This window comes from Centroberyx gerrardi, chromosome 19, assembly GCF_048128805.1.
Source record: "Centroberyx gerrardi isolate f3 chromosome 19, fCenGer3.hap1.cur.20231027, whole genome shotgun sequence".
Lineage (NCBI taxonomy): Eukaryota > Metazoa > Chordata > Actinopteri > Beryciformes > Berycidae > Centroberyx > Centroberyx gerrardi.
The window spans coordinates 23,229,822-23,254,071 of NC_136015.1; the positions used below are offsets into that span (position 1 = coordinate 23,229,822).

Genomic DNA, 24,250 nt, shown 5'->3' on the forward strand with positions numbered 1-24,250 from the left:
CTATACAAGCACACACACATAATCATTTAGTATGCTACACACACACACTACTGAGAGAAACTGAAAACACACACACACACACACACGCATGCAGAGAAACTTGCATGTACAGACACACAAGTATGTACACAAACACTTCCAATAATTTATGTATAGACAATACACACACACAGTCACACACATACCACTGACTTGTGTGTGCACACAAGTAGCACACACACACACACACACACACACACACACACACACACACACCACTCCTAGCAGCTTGAGTGTATGCACATATAAGCACACACTGAATAACTTATGCATACATACCTCCCACCCACTCACACACCAATTAGATGAGTGTACACACACATAATAACTTATGCAAACATACTGTACCACATGCACGCAGGCGCTAACTTATTCATACTTTCTACACACACACACACACACACACACACTCAGTCTCTACCTGCGCCTCCTCAGCCCCGCCCCCTCCAGCCCTCTCTGTTTATCGAGTTAAACTGAACAGCCTGTCATTACCTCTCTCTCTGTGCTTCACTGTGGGTTATCATCATCTGATTTCGCCCGCAAGATGCAGATGCTCCATCGTAACGTGCCAATCAGAGACTCCCGGGATTAAAATTGAACTGCCATTTCTCTCTCTCTCTCTCTCTCTCTCTCTCTCTCTCTCTCTCTCTCTCTCTCCCTGTTTGTCTTCTTCTTCTTGTTTTACTTCTCTTTTGAGTGCATCTAACTCAATTCCACCTGCTGCATCTCATCCGGATTCAAGAATATATTCTTTCTCACTACATGTGTGATAAAGAACATGAAACTCTCTCTCTCTCTCTCTCTCTCTCTCTCTCTCTCTCTCTCTCTCTCTCTCTACCTACCTATCTTCCTATCTGTTAAAGCTGTCATGTAACACTACTTTACTTTACTAGCCTGTGTGATAACCTATGGAACAGTATTGTAAGTACACATTAATACTGTGTTACATTACTGTAATAAATGATGAAAATCCCCCTAAAGCACCACTGTACCTCATAATCTAAGTACAAAGTTACAAAGTCTTCAGATGTAATGCAATAAAATAGTACTTACAAGAAAAGTTTTCATACTGAACACAGTTGCTGAGTGTTGTGCCAACATTTCCCCTTCATATAAAGTAATAATCAGCAATATTTTCATATAAATAAATGTTGTTTTGCTACTGTCTAATGCTGGCAGATACAACACAATAGTGATTCAGCCTATATCCAGTTAAGCTTCTCCACTGTCTGTTCTAAGCAGCCGGTGTCTGGTAGCTCTTTCCTGGGAAAAATCCTCTGCCACACAGGAAGTGATGCGTTTTACGTTTCTGGTTTGTTTTGAATAAACAGAAGAAGAAGAACTGGGTAGTTAGCATGAGCAGCGATAGCCACCATGGCTGAACAGATAAAGAAGAGAGAAACTCAAACTGCATCAACAGGAAATCCAAGCTCCGCCCACACTGTTTGATTGACAGGTGATCTGTGGGAACGCCACAGTGAGGCTGAGGGACAAAGATGGAGACTAAATAAAAAAACTGAGGAACTTGAGGATCACCACTTTAATGGAATTGTATTATGTCTTAAAAGTGTTTCCATGCCATTTTCTTCTGGTTTATCTTTATATATTCATTCATATATTGTATATTGTGATATCATTTGGTTTGCAAATTTCCTACATTTCTCTCCGCGTTTTCAGGAGAGCGGCTCCATCTACCTGCAGTTCACCTGCTCCACCTCGCTGCAGCTGGAGGTCATCTTCGAGGTGCTGGAGGAGTACGACTGGACCTCCTTCTCCGTGGTGACCACCCGTCACCACGGTTACGAGGACTTCCTGGCCATGGTGGAGGGTTTGACGGACGGCTCGTTCATCGGCTGGGAGAAGAAGAGCGTGGTGATGCTCAACGTGACGGACGACCCCGGCGGGGCGCGGACCAAACGCCTCCTCAAAGACAACGAAGCCCAGGTAAGAGAGGGGCGGGAACTTCAATGTTTTCTGATGCTTCTGTTAATTTGTTGCTATTCACAGCATAATATGTCAGTCTCAAAAAGTCATTGAATCTTATATTGAGTCTTAGAATTTTATTTTTTCTTAAAGCTACAACAGAGGTGTGGCCAAGTCAACTTTGCTCAGGTCCCAAGTCTTGAGGCACAAGTCTCAAGTCAAGTCCCAAGTCTAAATGTAGATTACAGAGCAAAGTCCAAATCAACTCTCTGGTCAAGTCTCAAGTCTAAATGTAGAAAAGTCAAGTCAGAACAAATCAAGAGTCCAGTATCAATTTAATATCTTAAAGAAAACTAAATATCTAGGACTTTTCAATGCAATATGGTTTTAATAGGATAAAAACTTGGTAAGAGCATCATGAGTTTGATTTCTATAATCAGTTTCAGACAGACACAGACTGATAATGTATAATATACAGCCTGTAAGTAGACACTTTTTATGTTGTTTTGGCTCTGTACTCCAGCACATTGGATTTGAAATTAAACAATGACTATAAGGTTAAAGTGCAGACTGTCAGCTTTAATTTGAGGGTGTTTACATCCATATCAAGTGAACCGTCTAGGAATTGCAGGACCAAGAGGACCAGGATTTAGAGGACCAACAGTAATCGAACGATGGGCTGCTCAGTTGTTTCTTGGTGTGTTTCGTTTCATCGTCACTTCATGCGCAAGAGGTTGATTGCACCGGTTGATTGGGCTCCACTGTATCCAATTTATTTATTGTTTGAATGCTGAAAAAATTGAATATTGCAGATCAGCTTGTCAAGAACTTTCTCAAACCAAGTGACATAATGTTGATGCAGGTAGAGCGTCTTGAATTTAAGATATTGGGACTTGTTTGAAGAAAACAACTAAAACCACATTGGAAACAAGGGGAAGCATCTCACCTGATGGGGATTTCTTTTCACTTGTTTTAAGAAAAATGACTTGAAGACTCAGTGCCAGATTAAACAAGTTGTTAAGATAAACATTTTTGCAGTGCTCTTAATGACTGAACACCGGGACATAGACAGCGATCAAATGTTCATATTCAACAAAGGGGATTGTGGAGAAGCAGAGTTTTTCTTTCTTTTATAAGTTATACCTAAATTGTATAGTTGTGACATTATAATGAATGCTTCACTAGGCTGTTTAACTAGAGGAATGCTATGCTGTCTCATTGTTCTCAAACGGCCCCCTTGCTTACTGTAACAGCCTTATTTAACCAGGCAGGTTGAGTCAGGACACGCTCTTTATTTCCTGGGGGAGCTCTTCTCCTCGCTGCTCCGGGACTCTGCAGCAGCGGCTGCTGAAGGCAGAGGGTTGTTCTTTCACAGTCCGGGGGGTTCGAACAGCTGTCCTCGCAGTCACCAGCCCAGCTCACTTAACCACAGGCTGCTGTCACCCTCTGTTTCCTGATCCAGGCGTATGGTAGAGGATCTGAACAGGTTCTGCTTAAAGGGGAAATGTGCTCAAAAACAGAATCTTGCTATTCCTGTGATCTTGGGCTTTTCAGTGCAGATTTGCAAGCAATGAACCAGTTTCTTCCAAAGCTACAGACTGCATTTCACCTTATGTAACAAAACAGTGTTACTGTGTATAATTGGCTCTTTAAAGCTGCAGTAGGCAACTACACATGTCGGCGGCTCTAAATGGCAGCAAGAGGTAACTGTTTGAAAAATGTGAACTTCAACACCCAGAAATCCTGTGCAGTGCGGTCAGTAAACGTCTCACAGCAGCTCATGCTTACCGACCGGCCGGTCTGTGATGCTTTATACCAAAGAAACCAAAGTGAAGGTTTGGATTTCACTTTAATCCTAACTTAACCCTAATTTGCGAAAATGGGGCGAATCTACAGTCTCAATTAATGGGGATGGGACGCCTAGTGCAGCTGGTATACCTTACATTAAGTCTTCATTAACTAATGTTAACTAATGGATTTACTAACATGAACTAAACATGAATAACAACATTAAGAAAGATTAGTTCATGTTAAATGCACATGAACAACTGCATTAATTAATGTTGTTATACATGTTTGTTGATGACCAGTTTACAGTTTTAACAGATTTACCAAATTACATGAATAACACACTATTCATGTTAGCTAATGCTTAGTTAATGCCAGGATATGTTTAAATAATACATGAAGAGTTCGGGTTTCAATTCAGACAATACATTGGCGTTAACAAACATGTATAACAGCATAACTTAATGCAGTTGTTTATTGTGCATTTAATACAAACTCATCTTTATTAATGTTGTTATTCATGTTTAATTCATGTTAGTAAATGCATTAGTTGACATTAGTTAATGAACACAAGTATTTAAATTGAAATATATTGAATTTTTGATGGTAACAACCTTGTTGAAATCAGTATTAAACTAATTGTCAAGTTCTTTGAAACATTGTTCAACGTTTATAGACGTTTAGACACTTTTGCAGCAGCCGTCACTGATAAACATGAAAGCTGCAGACGAACAACATGCTGTATAAATATGTGCATGAGTCGAAATCCAGTGGAAAAATCACCCGAACGGAAGGTGCAGAGTTGGTATTCGACACCTGGGCGCCCGGTCCAGAGGAGGTGGACAGTGGAGATAGACCGGACATCAGCGGAGGTGACCTTAACCGCCGTCTGACACATCTGATAGGGAGAGAAACGAATGGCCGGGCTGCACAGGATCTCTCCATTATTTCTCTCCAACCTTCCTCTTTGTACGGGAACAATGTATTCTCTCTCTCTCTCTCTGTTTCTTCATCTCTCTCTCTCTCTTTCACGTCGTCGTACCGTATTTTTTTTTTTTTTTGGTATTCATTCCTCGCTCTCATCGTTTCACCGTTGCCAGCGTAAATGACCTTTGTCGAAATGAAATCCATGAAAGGGAGACAGAAAGGGTTAGAGAATGGATGAAAAGCAAAGGGCCAAAACGAAGATGATGTAATGTAATGAAAATGATTTGAAATGTTGAATGCTGAGGGAGTGAATGGACTCTCTGGATTTAGATGTGCTTCTGTGGAAAGTTTTTTGTGTTATTTTTAGATTAGACTGTACAGGATATTTTAAGATTATCAGTAGAATGCTCTGATATGGGGCGTCGCATTGGTAATTATGGCAAATAAAGCGCTAAAGTGACGAAAATGATTTTTGAAGCACCTAATTTACCTGAATTGTACTTTTCAGAAGATTAGCTAGCTGATATTTAAAGCTCTGTGTGACTCTGGTAGTGTCTTGGGTCGTGTCTCTTCCTCCATGATAAAACCCCCAAAATCAGTGATTCTGTGATCTGTTGCTCCGGTAGAGGAGACTGGAGAATTGCGTTTTTTTTTTCTCTCTCCATTCACTGCCATTATATGGAGGAACAGTCTGAAAATCACTTCTAGCACATAAAGGAACGCCGACAAAGCAGATTCTGACAATATATTAAAAAAAAAAACTAGTCATGCTGCTGAATTGTTTTAAACCCCTTGTACTCTGACTTTACCCTTAAATTTCCCCTTAAGCAGCTTCAAAGTTAGAAAATTCTTTTTTTCCTAACTGTACAACAACATCACATCCATATTCTGTATCTGCTCGTTCCAACTCTTTCTTGAAGCTCTAGATGCTTATATTGAATAAAATATTCAAATACAAGACGCCATGTTTTTATGGCTGCACCATTTCATCAAATAGAAAAAATCTAGATGTTTGTGCATGATTTTATACACATTTCCCTGTAATGCATGACACATTTGGTGTCTTTGGAAAACTTGTTATCTTGACTAGAATTTAAAATAAAGTTGTGTGGGTTTGAACGAAGCTTGGCTGTGCAAATCTGCGTTTGTAATGATGGACTCAGTGGCGGGTCCACTTTTATGTTTATTAAACCTTTCAGCTTGAACAAGTGCAACACCGAAATCCGGTCGGAGGAAACTTATGCCGATGGAACAAGGAAAATAATATGTTTACTAATAATTGTAAATAGGAAAAAAACCAAGTCTCTCCTGGAGCAACAGGTGACAGAGAATCACAGATTTTGGAGTTATATAATGGAGGAAGATACACAACCCAAGAGTTCAGCAGGACTTTAACACGTATTGAGATTTTATAACCTCATGCCATTATATACTATTCATGAAAACCCATTTTAAAGAAAAATCTTTACCTGAATTCCAAGTATCTCTAAACTCCAGAGCAGCCGGTGTGTGAAAGTGTGATCATTTTGTCAAGCGATGATTTAATACAGTATATCCTTCAGCAAGTGCTGCAATTATATTTGAATTTGTGCCTTCAGTCTTTGTTGGAATGTGTGTGTTGCTTTTTTCAAATGATATCTCATTTTGGAGTGAAAATCCCCACACACACCTACTGCCATTCTTATCCTCTGCATGCCGAGGACGCCTTCCAGATTAATGCAAAGGATTGTGGGACACGTAACGACTGTTGACATCTGTTTCGGAGGTCTGCTGTTTCTCCTGTTGTTTTGCATTTTCATCACACAAGCGAGCGTGTCATTTATTCCAGCAACCTCTGTGTCCCGACAGGTTTTTGATAAGGAAGATGCCGGATTCAGCCCCGTTTTAACGCTCTAACACACCGGATGTGTCAGACGTACAGTGCGTTTCGAATTGTTTTCAATGGCCCAACATGCACTGGAAATGTCAGGTGGCGCTTCAAACCGCTTTCACACGTCTGCTTTGAGTCTGATCTGGTTTTAGAGAGTCAGACGAAACAAACGCTTTGATTTAGGACGACAAGCGGCGAGGACATCAGCCATGAAAATCTAGAAATGACCTGTAAATTATGGAGTTCATTTAGCGAGTCGCATACATTTGTTCAGATATATGGACAAAATATGAACTATATAATACAGCTGGTCGACTAGCTGGTCTCCAAATACATGTAGTGTATTTACTGCAAACAGTAACCAATGTATCGGGCCAAAGCACGTTTAGTACAGAATGGCACTTCTGCACTGGAAAACAACATATGTGTAGACTGAGGTCCACTTCTCACCCCACTGCCCGCCCCTCTGCACACACACACACACACACACACACACACTAGTGATACGCGAGTCAGCACTGGAGCGACCCGAACCCGCTTTTGTTAACCCTCCTGAAGCCCGTCATGCTGTTGACTAATGGATGGTCAACCTGCTATTTCAAACCCGGGTGTTTTTTAAATGATTTGAAAACCTCAAAGGCTTGTAGGCTTGTGCTAGTTGGCTAACAACAAGGCTAGACCATAGGTTAGGCTGCAGGATTGGTTATTTCCTGTTCTTTAGGCCTATATTGTTGAAACACAGAAAAGACTATAGGCCAGTTGTGTGTGTTTTACAGAATAACCACATCAGATGCTCATTGGACAGACTGTGGAATAAAGAGACAAACCCTGCAATGAAATGTGAAATTGTGTAAATGTGAAATGTGAGTAATTAGAAATGTTTATGGAAATCGCTAGAGCTGTTTTACTTTGTTGCTCTAAACCGCAGCTGCACTGGTTTCTATATCAGCTACTGAAAATTTAAAAAAAATCGATATATTTTTCTCTTCATTAACCCGCCCGAAGTTCACCAACAAGATTTTTTTTTTGCCACAGTTTTACCGCTTATAAAACTGTGGGGCCCAAAAACTCTGAAGCAACCCGCACATCACTAACACACACACACACACACACACACACACACACATGCAGCTCAGTCTCCTCTGTGCTATGATGTGAGTATAATTCAGACAGAGAAGAGTTTCCCACTGAGGCGTTTTCTCTTTTACTGCTCTTTCCATCTCTCTCTCTCTCTCTCTCTCTCTCTCTCACTTGCACAATCTCCCTCTTATCTCTCTTCTGCTTCTCTTCACTCTCTCTCATTTTACATTAACATGCGTCTCATAACCAGATAGCATCTGGATACGACTTATCCGTATTTCATTTTTCACCTGAAATTAAAATTCGCCTCAAGTTCCTCCCTAAGAAGAATGGGATTCCTCTTCCCGCCGCAAAATGTAAATACCGACCTGACAACTTTCTCCCGCAGTTAACGCAGAATTATTAATCTCATGTGTGTGTTTTTTTTAAGCATAATCTCGCGGGCACCGGGGAGATCGCAGTGCTGCACGCGCCGTTTATTTTACTTCAAAGCTTCGCCTCGGCCAATTAGCATACCGCAGGCGTCTTTGTATTTCAGCAAGACAGCGAGCGTGTTGGTTCTCTTCTACATGTCTGATTCACTTTGGTTTAGCATGAGAGGAAAGAAGATAACGCAAATGTCATAGCTTTATGTGAACTGGAAACACTTTTGCAGCACTTTGGTATCAAAGTGGTGAAACGAGGCGGTTCGGGCGATCGGATTACGATCCAGCCTCACGGAGTCTGCGGAGGATTTAAACCTGGATTTTGATGGTTAAGCTGTATCCGGATAAAAGCCCAGTCACCCAAAATGCATAATGTCAGGTGTAAAGGGTTCAAAGTGAAGAGTTTCGTTCCAAAATGAGATATCCAGCCTGTTGCAACAAACCTGAAACACACTGCAAAAATTAATTGATGGCACGACCTCGGTGATGATGTCTTCCCTTACCCTCCTTCCTGGTGTCGCTTTGGCGAACGAGCGGCCAATCACATTTGGCTCTTGATCAGCTGACGATCTGAGAAAATCCAAAAAGATGATTTCCCGAGAGCGGCGAGTCTGTTTTGAAAATGTAGCGTAGAGTCGAAAGTGCAGATTTCTCTTTTGAAATGGAGTGAGCAAAAGTAAAAAGTCTTAAGTGAAAGGAAAATTCGAATACTTGAAAATCTTACTTTGTTACTTCCCACCTCTTCTCATTTTAACCCGAATGTCTTCGCTGTTTTGCTCTGTCGTGATAAAATATGAAGACGCATGGGTGGGGGTGAGGGGTCTAAATGAAATGTTTTCTTCCCAAATGAGATGTCCGACATTTGAGAAATGAGACGGCGGCGCTAACAGAATGATTGATGGCACAGAATTAGAACAAATTACGGCGCTTTTTTTTTTTTTTTGAAGGACAGCAGACGGCTCATCGACTCGATCAGAATAACAAACTCCTGTGCCAGACTGAATGTAAAGGCGGTCTAAAAGCATCCTGGCTGCTATAGGAGAGCGTGATTGACAGGTTTGAGCGTAGCGTAGCGCAGACCCGCGCGCCGCACGCCGCCGCGCCGGAGTGGGAGGGATTGGCGTCATCTCGCCGCCCGTTGACGCGCGTCACAGCGGCGGACGGATGCGACAGGATCTGCACACCAGATGCCCGCTGATATCAGAGAGGCACTTAACGTTCGGCTTTAACTTTGTCACTCTTCTCCTGGAAAGTCTCCCCGAGAGCCTCCTGTGAGTAATCATGTGAAGTGCCATCAGTGCCTCCTCTCCTCTCCTCTCCTCTCTCCTCTCTCTCCTCTCTCCTCTCTCCTCTCTCCTTCTCGCCCTCTTTCAGTCTCACTTTGACTCACTTTGGCCCCCCGCCTTTATGTTTCATCCAGGGAAACAGGCTGGGAAGCTCCGTTTTTCAAGTGCGTTCATGTAGAAATGTACTGTGTGTGTGTTGGTGTGTAAATGAATACAGTCCATAATTGTAAAAAAAACAAACGTGAAAGGGCATTATGGAAACAACAGGGAAAATGAAAAATGGTTCATTCTTTGCCTTTCTCTCTCTCTCTCTCTCTCTCTATCTCCCTCCATCCCGCACCTCTGCTCCCCCCTTCCTCCCCCGCCCCTTTCCTCCCTTCCTTTCCCTTCCTCTCTCCTTCCCTCTCCTCTTTCTTGCCTCCTTTTCCCCATCTTCCTCCCTGTCTTCCTTATTCTTCCCTCCCTCCCTCTCTTTCTTTCTCCCTCCACCCTTTCCTTTCTCCTCCCTTTCCATCCCTCCTTTCTCCTCCCTTCCCTCCTTCCCTTTTTTCTAATTCTCTCCCAACCTCCCTCCCTCCATCCATTCCTTCCCTTTCTCCTCTCTTTCCTTTTCCTCCCTCTCTCCTTCCTGTCTTCTTACCTCCCACCCGTCTCTACTTCTTCCCAACCCCCTTCCCTCCTTCCTCCCTCTTCCCTTCCTCCCTCTTTCCCCTCCTTCCCTTCCTCCCTCTCCCCTTCCCCCTTTCTCATCCTTCTCCCTCCTTCCTCCTCTATCCTCCCCTCCCATTTTCCTTGTGTCCTTTCCCCCCTCGTCCTCCCTCTCTTCCTAATTCCTCCTCCCTCCTTCCTCCTGTCTCCCTCCCCCATCTTCCCTTCCTCTTCCTTGCTTCCTTATTCCTCCTTCTCCCTCCCTCCCTCCACCCTTTCCATCCCTCCTTCAATGCCTCCTTCTTGTCTCCTTTCCTCTCCCTTTCCATCCTTCTGTTCTCCTGCCCTCCTTCCCTCTTTCCTCCCTCTCTTCCTAATTCCTCCTCCTGTCTCCCTCCCCCATCTTCCCTTCCTCTTCCTTGCTTCCTTATTCCTCCTTCTCCCTCCCTCCCTCCACCCTTTCCATCCCTCCTTCAATGCCTCCTTCTTGTCTCCTTTCCTCTCCCTTTCCATCCTTCCGTTCTCCTGCCCTCCTTCCCTCTTTCCTCCCTCTCTTCCTAATTCCTCCTCCTGTCTCCCTCCCCCATCTTCCCTTCCTCTTCCTTGCTTCCTTATTCCTCCTTCTCCCTCCCTCCACCCTTTCCATCCCTCCTTCAATGCCTCCTTCTTGTGCCCTTTCCTCTCCCTTTCCATCCTTCCGTTCTCCTGCCCTCCTTCCCTCTTTCCTCCCTCTCTTCCTAATTCCTCCTCCTGTCTCCCTCCCCCATCTTCCCTTCCTCTTCCTTGCTTCCTTATTCCTCCTTCTCCCTCCCTCCCTCCACCCTTTCCATCCCTCCTTCAATGCCTCCTTCTTGTGCCCTTTCCTCTCCCTTTCCATCCTTCCGTTCTCCTGCCCTCCTTCCCTCTTTCCTCCCTCTCTTCCTAATTCCTCCTCCCTCCTTCCTCCTGTCTCCCTCCCCCATCTTCCCTTCCTCTTCCTTGCTTCCTTATTCCTCCTTCTCCCTCCCTCCCTCCACCCTTTCCATCCCTCCTTCAATGCCTCCTTCTCATCCCCTTTCCTCTCCCTCTCCCTGCCCTCCTTCCCTCTTCCCCCCCCCCCTCCCTCCCCCCCCCCCCCCCCCCTCAGGTGCGTCTGCTGTACTGCTCCCAGGAGGAGGCGGAGCTTGTGTTCCGGGCGGCCTGGGCGGCGGGTCAGGCCGGTCCCAGCCACATGTGGTTCGCCGTGGGTCCGGCGCTGTCCGGCCTCGGCCTGGAGGGGCTGCCCAAGGCCCTGTTCGCCATCCGGCCGCAGGGCTGGAGGGACGAGCCACGCAGGTACACACACACACACACACACACACACACACACACACACACACACACACACACTGCCAGGAGGGGTCAGAGGTTCACTGGTGAGGGCTCAAACGGGGTATCCGCAGGTCCGTAACAGTCTGAAAACATATTATCTATAATAATAGTAATAATAATAATAATACATTTTATTTATATAGCGCTTTCTCAAAACCCCAAAGCACTTTACAGCACAAAAATACTAAAGCATTAAAAAACAGCATTAAAAACAGTTTAAGTATACTTACACTAACAATACAATCATAAATTATCTATATCTTTATATATATTAAGTTTAAAAAGGTCTTAAAAAGTATTACGACGCCTCACATACAGTTATTACAGGTCTTTTATGCAATGATACAATGGTTTGTTTGCGCCGCACGTCCACACTTAGGTTAATAAAATAGATTTCAAACCTCAATGAGGCTTTACCTGGTTGAATTAAGGTTAAATGAATAGAAAAACAAATAGAGAACGGGGTTGGTAGAACAATATGCATTCTATCTGCTTTACTAAACACAGTTGGGCTCCATGTCCCTTAACAATTAATTTCCTTTTGTCCTTTTTCTTATTCTGCCCATTTATAGTTTCACAACTTCCATCAGCTGTGCTCAGTAGGAGCAGGCTGAGGCTGCCAGCTTTGTTTCCTTATTTTGTTTTTTAAATTGGTTTTAAATTCAATTCCAGGAAGCATTAAAGACGTCTTTAACTTCTACATTTGGAGTTTTGAAACTTGCAGTTACCCTCTGCTTTGCTAAAATACAATGTCATGTCAAATCAAAGTAAAGGATCCAGTGCGGTTCTTATAAAGTTCTTATGAAACTGCTGATATGGAATATGTCACATGTTCCTAAATGGTTCTTTATAGCACCATAAAGGGTTCTGCAGCCTCCAGAACCATTTCCTGGTACGCTGCTGAACTCTTTTTGCTGGAGAAATTCTGGTGATTTTCTTTTCTTCTCTCGGTTGAGTTGTAGATTTCCATGTGTTAAGTGAGTTCTGCACTGCTGGCTCCTGAAACCTGTGAAAACCCCACGGTCCGATTTTAAAAATGCATGAGCATCAGCGAGAAAATAACCCTCCTCTTCTTCGCTCCTGAAAAACACACTTTTTCCAGATCCGTGGTTTTTCTGCAACAACGGCGCTACACACCGACATGATGTATTCTCTGCTGCTGCTGCGGCGTCCCGGTTTGACCGCAGGGATCATTAAAGTTTCATCTGATCTGATCTAAATAGACTGACCAAGTGAATCCAGGTGAAAGGTGAAATCCCTTATTGATCTCGCCTATTAAATCCACTTCAGTCATGAAGGGAAATGCAGATGGAGAGAGCTTACAGTAAAGAAGGATTTTCACACTGCAGGAAGAAATAGAGTTGGTTGACTTTTACTCTGTTCCTCATTCTCTTAAAGCCATTTTGATCTAAAGGCTTCTTCTTAAATGCTTGAAATGTGTTTTTTAGACAAATATAAATAGTGAAGTTGATCCTATGTATGAATTTCTTTCCAAAGCCTTTGCCTTTCCATCAAGGCAAAGGGCGGCTACTTTAAAGAATCTAAAATATAAGATAATTTTGATTTGTTTGATACTTTTTTTGGTCACTGCATAATTCCATTTGTGTTATTCCATAGTTTTGATGTCTTTACTGTTATTCTAAAATGTGGAAAATAGTAAAAATAAAGACAAATGTGGTGTGTCCAAACTTTTGACTGGTAGTGTAGATTGAGCAGTTTTGGTTAAAAACTGTAAATTACAATATTTTTCAAGCAAAACACTGGTACAGCCAAGCCAGCCTGATCTTTATGCAACCTTTGTACAGTAAACATCTTAATGCCTGAATGTAAGTAGTAACACGCTGCATTTGGAGACAAAAAAAATGTCCAGAAGCCGTCAGTCCCAGAGCTGTGAGACATGAAAACCTCCGACATCATTTACATCGTCCCTCGCCCCCCCCCGGCATCGCGACGCCATTCTCCACGCTTAATCAAACCCTCGCTGTCCGCCGGCCATCTTGAATCTAAGACCGTCGACGCGAAGGATTCCTTCCAGCTTGCCGAGCCACATTTCAAGTGAATCAGATTTCCACGCCTGTGAAATGAGTTTCCTGGCCTGAAGAGAAGCCCCGGTGCGCGGCACACTCGTCCCACCAGGACTCAGTTCACGCTTCATTCTGAAACACAGAAAGGGAGATTTTGTTTTTTTGTTCTGCAGCTGCTGCAGCCGCTCTGCCAGAGTGAACGTGTCACACACCGACTTCTGCTGCTGAAGTGTGGCTCAGGGTGTTCGCTAGTCTGCACAGTGCAGGAGTTCAATTTACATTTAAAGGTTGAGATTTTGCGAATTAAGCTGCCAGTAGCTGACATTTTGTGCCAATATTCAATATCTTCTAATTTGTAACCATAATGATGCCCCAAAATCCAGTTTTTACCCCAGAATTGTATTCTTGTCAGTGTGGAAAAGCCTCTGAAACGTTTTAGCGTTTAGATCACCGAACACTAAAACACTACATTGAAAACTAGGAGAATAATTATAAAACACATTCATGCTTTCTTATGTGGAATCAACTCAGGTTAAGGGCTTCCCATAGACCGGTGACTCCCAGTGAACCCTTAATTTAGTCCGCATTAGAGCCACAGACCCCCATTTGATAAGATGTTGTCTCTCAGACCCAAATCTGAGAGTATTTTTATGATTTTGTCCAGAATCTCATGACTATCTGTATTGTAGGTAGAGAGATAACAGAGAAACTATCATCAAAACAGTCATTCTTCTACATTCTCTAACTGTGTTAACTTCTTGTAAATGAAGTAATGGTGAAGTTTCATCAATTTGCTGGGGACCCCCCGGAACCCCCTCAAGGACCCCTGGTGGTCCCCGGACCCCACGTTGAGAACCACTGCCATAGACAACCAGTGTAGTATCGATCAATTATACTATAAATGTGTAATCAAACAAACTGTGGACGACTATTGGCTCTAATAAAAGGTCAATATCAGTCAGATATAATGACAAACCAATATGGTACAGAGTATTCTCACCTGTTTTTATGGATATGACAAGTATGCCCATTCATAAACCTAAATGCATTGAAATATATATAATTGGGGCCACAGTACACACACACACACACACACCCTCCCCTCTGTGATAACAGGACCTGCATCCTGACTCCTGCAGTAGTTCTCAGCTCTCTGCTGCAGTGATTGTTGTTGCTGACGGATTCTCCAGAGAGACGGAGAGTCACAGACACTAAAAAATGATTTGGAAAAAAAAAAAAACCCTGCACCTCACTGCCTGTCTTACCTCACTGCACTGCAATCAGCTCTTCAAAGCAACGATGAAATGAAAAATGACTTTTCACTGTGTGAGCTGGTTCTCCAAATCATAATGTGCAGCTATTTAAATGTTTATTTTCTTGTATTTTTATATCAAAATCCCATTACTTCCTGGCTACTTCATGTTGTATCAGTAGGCGTACATAAAAAAAATCCAAACAATAATACCATTGCAGATTTTTGAACAATCCTCCACCCCTCCCGTCATATAAAACCTGCCACTGGAAACTATTCATTTTGAAGAATACAGAATTTGTGAGTCAAATTTATGCATTTTTGAACTTTTGAACTCTTCCTCACGTTACATCCCGCCTCAGCATCCTGTTTGAGGTGGAAATATGTTGAATTATGGAAGCAAGACACCACTGAAATGTCTTTGCTCGAGTCCCAAGTCAGTCTCAAGACTTGAGGTACAAGTCTCAAGTCAAGTCCCAAGTCTAAATGTAGAACAGCAAGTCAAGTCAGAACAAATCAAGAGTCCAGTATCAATTTGATATCTTAAAGAAAACTAAATATCTAGGACTTTTCAATGCAATATGGTTTTAATAGGATAAAAACTTGGTAAGAGCATCATGAGTTTGATTTCTATAATCAGTTTCAACTTCAATAAATTCAATCATTCCATACAAATTCAGAAAACAGAATTTAAATTCAGTCGTCTGCTGGAACAAATCTCATCACTTTCAATCTGAGTCATTTACACAAACACAAGATCTCAAGTCAAGACTTTAGAAACCTTTTCAAGTCATCAAAGTACAAGTCAGAGTCAAGTCCCAAGTCACCAGAACCCAAGTCAAGTCAAGTCTCAAGTCTTCTCTTCATGCATCAAGTCAAGTCTCAAGCAGTTAAAACTGTGACTTGAGTCCCCACAAGAATTTATCCTCCAACTCAAGGTTTTTTTATGTTTATTCCACCTGATAAATCTATAAGTTCTGAGTAATAAAACATGAGAAGTGCTTTGTGTGTTTTTTACGAAGTTACAAATCAGTCGCCTCAGAGCTTCCCTCCCATCAGCATCTGAAACTCACAGCGCTGATCCATTACTTTGTTAAATGGTTCTGATCCAGACAGCACGCATGTCTGCTGATATGTGTTTATGGAAAGGGAGGGAACCGACGTGACACGTGCATCAATTTCACAGATGAGCTGAGAGTAATTCACGTTTTCACTCGCCATGTAAGCGAGCGTGTCGACAACCGTGTGAGGAGGGACGACGAATCCCTGAAGAGCCGCTGCAACACTCTGATGCAAATCACTCGAGTTGTTTGTTAGGAGAAACAGGCTTTTGCACTCGAATAAAACATCAGTTTTAAAGGGAGGGATTCATTTTTTTCAAATTCAAGACATTTTTCGAGATGAAACGCGGTAATGTCGTCTCCGCTGTTCCGCTAACTGCTGCCTCCCTGCTGCTCCAACGCAAGAGGATCTGGAAAAAATCAAGTTTTACTGTTTTCAGAAGTTACAAGAACTGGAAACTTCAGACTCTACAGTTTTGTGTTACAATATACTAGCCTGGTTCCACTCTATAACATTCAATTAAACTTTATTATCATAATGCAACTTTACACAAATGCATTAAACACTATTTGGTATTCCAAACAAGAGTGAAAATCAGAGCAACAAAATGAAACAAATCACGCTAAATTAGCAGTGTAAGTGATTGATGTGAAGTATTTTAAGAATTAAGTAGTAAGTCAACATTCATGAATCACTGTATATGAAATAGAGTTTGCTACAAGAAAGAACAGAAAGTAAACGTTTGTACCGTGTGGAAAATCTCCAAGGAGCGAAATGTTACAGTTGCACTATAGGCAACTTCAGTCCAAGTGGCACTAAGAGGTAACTGTTTGACAACTGAACTCCGATACCCAGAAATCCTGTAGTGTGACACGCTCATGTTTACCAACCGGCCGGTCTGCGATGCCAAAGATACCGAAGAGACGAGAGAGGAGAAGATCTAACACTGGAGAGTCCACCAGCTTGCTCTGCTGCTGCTCAGGAGACAGTTTGGATTTCAGTCTCCAGTCTGGATTCTTCTCCTCCGGTGGGCGGAGGGGCGTCAAAATCTAATTTGGGCAAACAGGGCAAATCTACAGGGTCCCAATTAGTGTGGATGGGATGCTCTCCTCTGTTACAGCTCCACTTTGTGATTTAGACGGATAAGACAGGTGGATTTTTTTTACATAAAAATCTTGCCAAGTGCAGCGAGAAAAGTCAAATCATTCTTCCTCATTAATTTACATGACTCTAGCCTACTTGCACTGTTATGTAGGTGTAACTCAGGCAGAGACGACTGTCTTCCACTCAGACATGCTGCACCTCTCTCTCTCTCTCTCTCTCTCTCTCTCTCTCTCTCTCTCTCTCTCTCTCTCTCCCTCTCTCTTTCTCCTCCCCTGCAGCCATATCCCAGTATAAGTGGTGTCAGAAAAAGACCTTTTCAAACGTCCCGCTCTCTCTCCATCTCTCTCACGGTGGTGTTTTTTTCTCCTAATCCCGCAGGCGTATTGCCAAGGGTGTCTCTGTGCTCACCCACGGGGCGATGGCTCTGCGGCGGGACCAGGGGGCCGCCAGCCGGGCGCAGTACGCCGGCAACTGCCAGACCGACGGCAACCAGACCCACAGAGTGCCAGACAGAATCAGGTGAGAGAGGAGGGGAGGGGAGGATGAATTTTGATGTCATTTACCTTCTACTGCAGAACAGCAGCTAACACACGGCGCCGCGAGCGAGGGGGCGAGCGGGCGGCAGGACGGCATGGAGAAGTAAACAGCACACAGTCGTTTCAATGAAGCTTCCATATTAACAGCAAACAGCGAAGTCGAGTCTTTCTGGCGTCTAAAATCAGTTGCATTGTCTCGATATGAGTGACGTTTCGCAGGTGATCCCGCCTCCAAACTGTAGCTATTGGTGGAAAACTGGACTTGTGCTTCCTGTGTTCTTATATTCCCTAACCCTACAAGTAATAAACCTGTAGGCAAGCTGCTGTTTAAAGTCAAAAGGTTAGTAGGATCACTTGCAAGTAGCCACCAAATAAAAATAATTTATGCTGTAAATTAAGTGAGAATTGGTGCAATTGCCAGAACTGCACTGCAAAAAATGAAAAGTTGTCCAGTGATTTTATCTTGTCTCCAGACCTATCAAGCTTATTTCATGATATTTTTAATCACATTATCTCTCTGCACTGGCAGATAATCTGCAGGTTTCAATATATTTCACTTGATTCATGGCAATATGACTTATTTCAAGAAATCATCATAAAACAAATGAAGAAAATCTGGAAACAAGAAACTTTCTCCAAGACAATTTCACTTTTACCTTTCACTTTTTAGTAAATATCCTAAAATATCCTAAAAATCACTTAACAAGTTTGTCAGTTTTTGCAGTGAGATTAAATACTGATTTTAGAGCAGTAGGTTACATGATGATAAAGAGTAAAGTTTAAAAACTGTCATAGGTTTTTATAAATATGGTTTAGATATTCTGTCATTTTCATTGAAAAATAGGAAAAAGCGCAAATTAAAGTTAACGCCCACGCTGGAAGCTGATTGGTTCCCGTTTTGTACCTCAGCAACACTGTTTCATCACCTCAAGACATTTTCCAAAGCGATGTCATCGGGTGCATCGGTGGGAACCGTGCATGTCCAAAACATCCAAGCTTTACCTTCACATGTTAGACAGTTTGGCCCCCCACTGTTACCCAGACAGACTCAAAATGGAGAGTCAGTAGAAGGAAACAGATGTAGCTGTTGTTGAAAGTCTCACCTTTTTTTCCCCCTGCGTGCTTGATTGACTGCTGCTGCTCTTTGGCTCTCTCTCTCCCTTTGGGGAATTGTTTGGAAGAGTCGGGTTGTGCTCTGTTCTCTCTCTCAGCTGTCGGAGGTTACAGCAGTCGTCTGGTGACCTGTGGAGATTTGTGTCAAAATATACTAATGTGGTTCTACTGCATAACACTCACAAACGAACTGTCTGCAGACTGATGCAGAATTAACGCACGAACGGTGATTTGACCACCGCTGTTAAGTTAACATTGATGAAATACCTACAGTACGTAAGCAGCCTACTAATAAACATCCGGGGGTTCAACACTGCGAGTGGATTAGTGACCTCACTCCTGGACTTGTGCCGGGTCTCAGCCTGAACTGTGTGAATATGAAGCAGCAATTAACAGCAGAGCTTCCCTGGATAAATCAACGTGTGAAAAACCAAACAATAGCACGGCTTGTTCCAGGATTTTCATTCACATTTTAGACATTTAAAGGAAAAAATCCACCCTAAAACACTTTAATTAACACCGTTAAAAAAAACAACTATTGGTGATGTACCTTTAATTTCTGGGTCCATTTAGTAGTTTGGTGTATTTTTCTTCTTCCCGTGAATAGCTGGCCAGTCGTAGACGAGGTGACGTCACGTTCCAGATAATTTCCAGCAGCTACAATGCAGTTTGATAGCAGAAAATGGTTCAGGATCTAAAACATCGACATCTTTCTAGAGCCGCCATTTTGCATGAACCAATCATACAGGAAGAAATCCATTGTAGAAATGGAGAGAGACCGATTTCTAATTTTGACTTATTTTGAGTAAAAGGTGGAAGACCTTGCTCTCTTGCTCTTACTATCACTATCACTATCACTATCACTATCACTATCACTATCACTATCACTCTCCCCACCTACACATACTGAATGCAACAAGCTCAGGCACATTCTCTGGGTTGCTGAAAGGCATTCTGGGAGATGTAGGAAATCGCTAACTGAAGTAGAAGAAGACGAGGCAGGTTGAGGGAAAGTGGGTTCACCAAAACAAGATCACATCACAGATTGATGATATTTAACAGTGTAAGAGGATCTGAAGGAGAAATTATCCCCCTCAGATACTCGGATACTGTCTGGCGTCTTTCTCAAGGACGCTCTGAAGGACACACGGCTGCTGACGGACACATCAGCTGGTTTGGGAGGCGGAGATATTGAACCTGTGTCCTCAAGTAAAGGACGGACTCTCTGACTGCGAGGCCGCCCCGCTACTGCAGAATCACTGCAAAAAGTGACAGATTGTTAAGTTATTTCTTCTTGTATCCAAACTTATCAAGCTTATTTTAGGATTTTTTTTAAGTGAAATCATCTCACTGCACTGGCAGATAATTTTACCGGTTTCAACAAATGTTTGTTTCAGGACATTTTCTTGGTAAAAGTGGAATCGTTTCTTGTTTCAAGATTTTCTTCATTATTTTATGATGATTTCTTGAAAGAAGTCATATTGGCATGTATCAAGTGAAATTTAATGAAACCAGCAAGATTATCTGCCAGTGCAGTGAGATGATTTGACTAAAAATATCATGAAATAACCCTGATAGGTCTGCAAACAAGATAAAATCGCTGGACAAGTCATTTTTTTGCAGTGTGAGCAGGCTTTCAACCACGGTAAAATAAATAAAGAAAGAAATAATCCAAAGTACGATTGAATAGCCGTTACTGCAGCTTGCCAATGCTCTTTAATGAGGTGAAGAGGTTCATTTAAAGCGGTCGCTCTCAGCAGCAACATTTCAGTCTGGCTGCTGAACGATCTCCATCAGCGGTCCGGCCGGCTGGCAGCGCACCTCCTGGGACTCGTCACGCCGCCGCAGAGCGACACCTGGAACATCTGAAGGCCTCGCTCCCGGGCCAGAGGACTCGGCTTCTGAAAAATGTGACGCGTTCGCTGTTACAAAAGGCTGCAGGCTGCAGACCGACACGCCGGGAGAACTCAGTCTGTTGATGTTTTTAACAATTTAGAGGCCTTGGTCGCTCCTTTGTTTGTTTTTGTTCCAAGTTGTGATGTTCACCTTTCGGAAAAATGTGGAATCTCAGCTCACAAAAAGCTTGTTAACGTGGAAGCAAAGCTCAGTACACTGAAGTTTTGAAGACTCCACTTAAAAAATAGTCACATGCAGCTCTCTCTACTTTTGAAATGTGGAGATTTGAATATGCAGTAACAGTGGAATAGTTTTGAGCTTAAGTTGAAGTTTGTTTATTTATATAGCTCATGCATGCCTCAAAGGACTTAACAGAGAATGAGCCTAACTCTAACTGATCAATAATAAATCATAGAACAGAATGATACAGGACAAACATCAGGAAGAGCAAGACACACAAAAGCAGATTTTAGCAAGATCCTACACAGCCAAGTACAATTTTGAGTCTGGCTCTTTACTTGAGTATTTCATTTTGTGAGACTTTCTACTTTTCCTCCACTACATTTCAGAGGGAAATCTTGTACTTTTTCCTCCATTACATTTATCTGCTGGCTGGAGTTACTAGTTACTTTGCAGAATAAGATTTTACACGCAAAACATATGATGAGCTCATAAAATATGTTGCGTTGTTAGAGTTTAAACTCCCCAACAGTATATGGAGCAGTTAGACCGACAACATTAAAATACTTCTGACAGGTTAATGCTTCAATAATTTAACACTCTGAAAGAATGAGGACTTTTACTTTTGAAACTTCAGTACATTTTACTGCTAACACTTCTATACGTTTACTCAAGTAAACTTTTGAATTCATAACGTTTACTTTTAATGAAGTATTTTTCCATTATGGTATTGCTACTTTTACTTAAGTAAAGGATTTGAGTACTTTTCCCATCGCTGCCCTCCATGCATACAAGGAAAAACCCCCAAGAAAAAAAACCTTGTCAGTAAAGAAACAAAGGAAGAACCCTTGTGAAAGAGGGATTCCCCAGCGGGACGGCTGAGCGTGCGACAGGTTTCCTCCAAAATGAGATGTGAAAAACATGATATCCACTCTGTCAAGAGGATGAAGTAAACCTGAAGACAGTATTGATCAGTGGAGCTGCTCAGTAGCCGGCAGTAGAAGCTCCCATGTGTGAATGAACGCTGCTGAGTGAATGCAGAGCGAGGCGTTGCTGAAAAACAGCATGCACACTCAGCAAATCCTCCCTGAATAATGAATCATTAAAAGACATTTAAACAATACAGATACCATTAGCTATCTTGAGGACTTACTTAATGTTTTTGAAATATTGAGGTTTGAATATGAGGTGATGTTGTTTTTCCTCAAGATATATGTGCAGCACATAAATCTTTTTCATTACAGCACAGCACATAAATCATTTCCTTCCATGCTTTCATTTACAATCAGGGCCAGATCCTGGTTTAGCAGCCAGATGCAGCAGGTTCTTCTGATAATACGAGGCGGTCGTCACGATCAGCATCCACATACGGGCGCAGTCAGACGAGCAGCGTTTTTATTTCTTAATGATCTCCGTCAGTCTGTTCCTCCCTGTGAGCGACGCAGAACACAACACAGAAAGACGTAAACTACCTGCACAGACGCGTTAAGAATGAAGAGTGTGATGCTGAGAAACACACACACACACACACACCGGAGACACAGAGATTCACACACACACGGACTCTGACACAACACAAATGTCAGGACGGATAGACGGAGAAGAGGAGAGGAGAGTGTGAGGCGGCGGAGGGCTGGAGGGACTGGGGGGAGACGGTGAATATGTGGGACAGAAGTTTGGCAGGCGGAGAGAGAGAGGAGGGAGGAGAGGAAGAACGAATGGAAGATGGAGATGACAGGAGAGAGAGGCAGAGATAACGATGATGATGATGATGATGATGATGATTTGACTGTGCTAGGAAATTATTTTGCACCTTACGACCATCGGATTAGAAACAATGGGGCGCAGCACAACACAATGCAACTTAGTACAATGCAGTATCACTGTACAGCACGATACAGTGATACAATGTAACTCAACACAATGTAACATTCCAGTGAAATCCAATAGAATTTGACACAATAGAATGCAACATAATGCAGTTCAATACAACGCGACACAACTCGACACACCACAGAATCAGTTAGAAATATTACAAATGCACAAATGGACTCGACCAATAAGGATTTTTGAAGGCCAGTATCGATATTTTTGGATCGAAGCTGCTGTTTTGTGCCGATGATCAATAACTTAAAATTTGATCATTTTCATGCCAAGAAAATTCCATAAAAATTACAAGCGTTCAGTGTTTCCCCGGCCAGATTTTTATTCTTGTCAGGGTGGAAAAGTCTCTGAAACTTAAAGCTTTTAGAACATGAGACACTAAAGTTAAATTAAAGGAATAGTTCACCCAAAACTTTTCGTCTTTCATTTCTGGGTGAACTATTCACCCACAGGGAGAGGCAGGTTTCATCGCAGGTTTTACAGACTGACAAAGCTGAAGAGTAAAAACATCATTGGACGTGATCGATACTGACTGGGCTGGATCGGTTTTTTAATGAAAGCCTTCTATCAGTCTAACCGTAATGGATAGATTAGAGTTCAGCATGTATCCATTCAAGGATGTTATTGTCTTGATACAGATTGTTCAGTAAAGTGCTTTAGTAGCAGGAATAAATAAACTACGAGCCTGTTTACTTTTTAGTAGTGGCGTCTGATACCAGCGGCACCAACAACACCAGCTCATATTATAAAGATGTGTTACGTCTAACATTTCTACTTGTGAGACTGGTGACACATAAATGTTTGGATGTTACATTTACATTTTAGACAGTTAGCTGCCGCTCTTATGCAGTGTGAGTTACCAGTCTGGTCTCTTGCCTGGTGTCCGGCTCCCATGACTCTCAGTCTTTAGCACTTTTTGAATTTGCATGGTGATTCATAGCGGTCTGGACACAAGCCTACCCATCAGCAGTTATTTTGGACAAATACTATCCAAAAAACCTGATTGGATGGTCGATGTAGGCGGGACAAACCTGCAACAACAGCTACCAAAATGGCAGTGTCGGATGATATCGAGCTAGATTTAACGATTTTGTCAGTAAAAAACGTAATGGCATCGATGAATTAAAACAGGAACAATCAGCTGTTTAAAAGCTCAGAAGTGAACAGCGCCATGAGGCGTTTCCAGCTTACATCAATCTGCTTTGCTGCTGTGATTGGTCAAAGATTCTGATAAGTGACAACTAACGCCAATGGATCACCATGCAAATTCAAAAAGTGCTAAAGACTGAGATTCATGGGGGCTGGACACTGGAGGCATTGAGCATGATGACTTAAAATATGCAAAAGGTTTGGTAAATTTGTTTCTGCACCATGAAAGAATTGCATGACGGAAACACAACTATAGAAAGAGAAAGTAGTTTTAACATCAAAGTAACATTTACCTTCATCTCTGGAGACCTGGGTTCAAGTTTTCTACTGTGAGTTTTCACTTTCAGCTTCAGTGTTTCTTATTTAACTTATAGCTGACGTTTTCATGTGATGAACAGGTAAAAATGGTGTGTCCTGTCATGGTAACACAGCATGTAATCTGCATTTCATCTGCAGTTTGTGCTCATTTCACAAAATCTTGTGAGGCTGTGCTGAAATTACAGGGGCCAGCAGTGAATAACCATGATTGCAGTGGCCCAGAAATGAATAAAAAACAACAATCACAGGATACAATTCCAATGACTAGAAAATTATAGAGGTCTAGTTTGGTCTGGCCTACTATTAACTTGTTGTGTACGAAATATTAGGACTGCCTGCTCTTTCCACAAAACAGACTGAGCCGCTGAATCCAGATAAAAGCCACAATCCGCCTCC

At 42.4% G+C, this 24,250-nt stretch overlaps 1 protein-coding gene across 1 annotated transcript in view; it reads left to right on the forward strand.

Annotated features, from left to right (window-relative positions):
- grin2da (glutamate receptor, ionotropic, N-methyl D-aspartate 2D, a) overlaps positions 1-24,250 on the forward strand; it is a 133,824-nt gene that overhangs the window by 7,501 nt on the left and 102,073 nt on the right. The window contains 3 exon segments of the mRNA XM_078290189.1: positions 1,717-1,983; positions 11,113-11,300; positions 17,157-17,280. Of these exon segments, the coding sequence (XP_078146315.1) occupies positions 1,717-1,983; positions 11,113-11,300; positions 17,157-17,280 (579 nt within the window).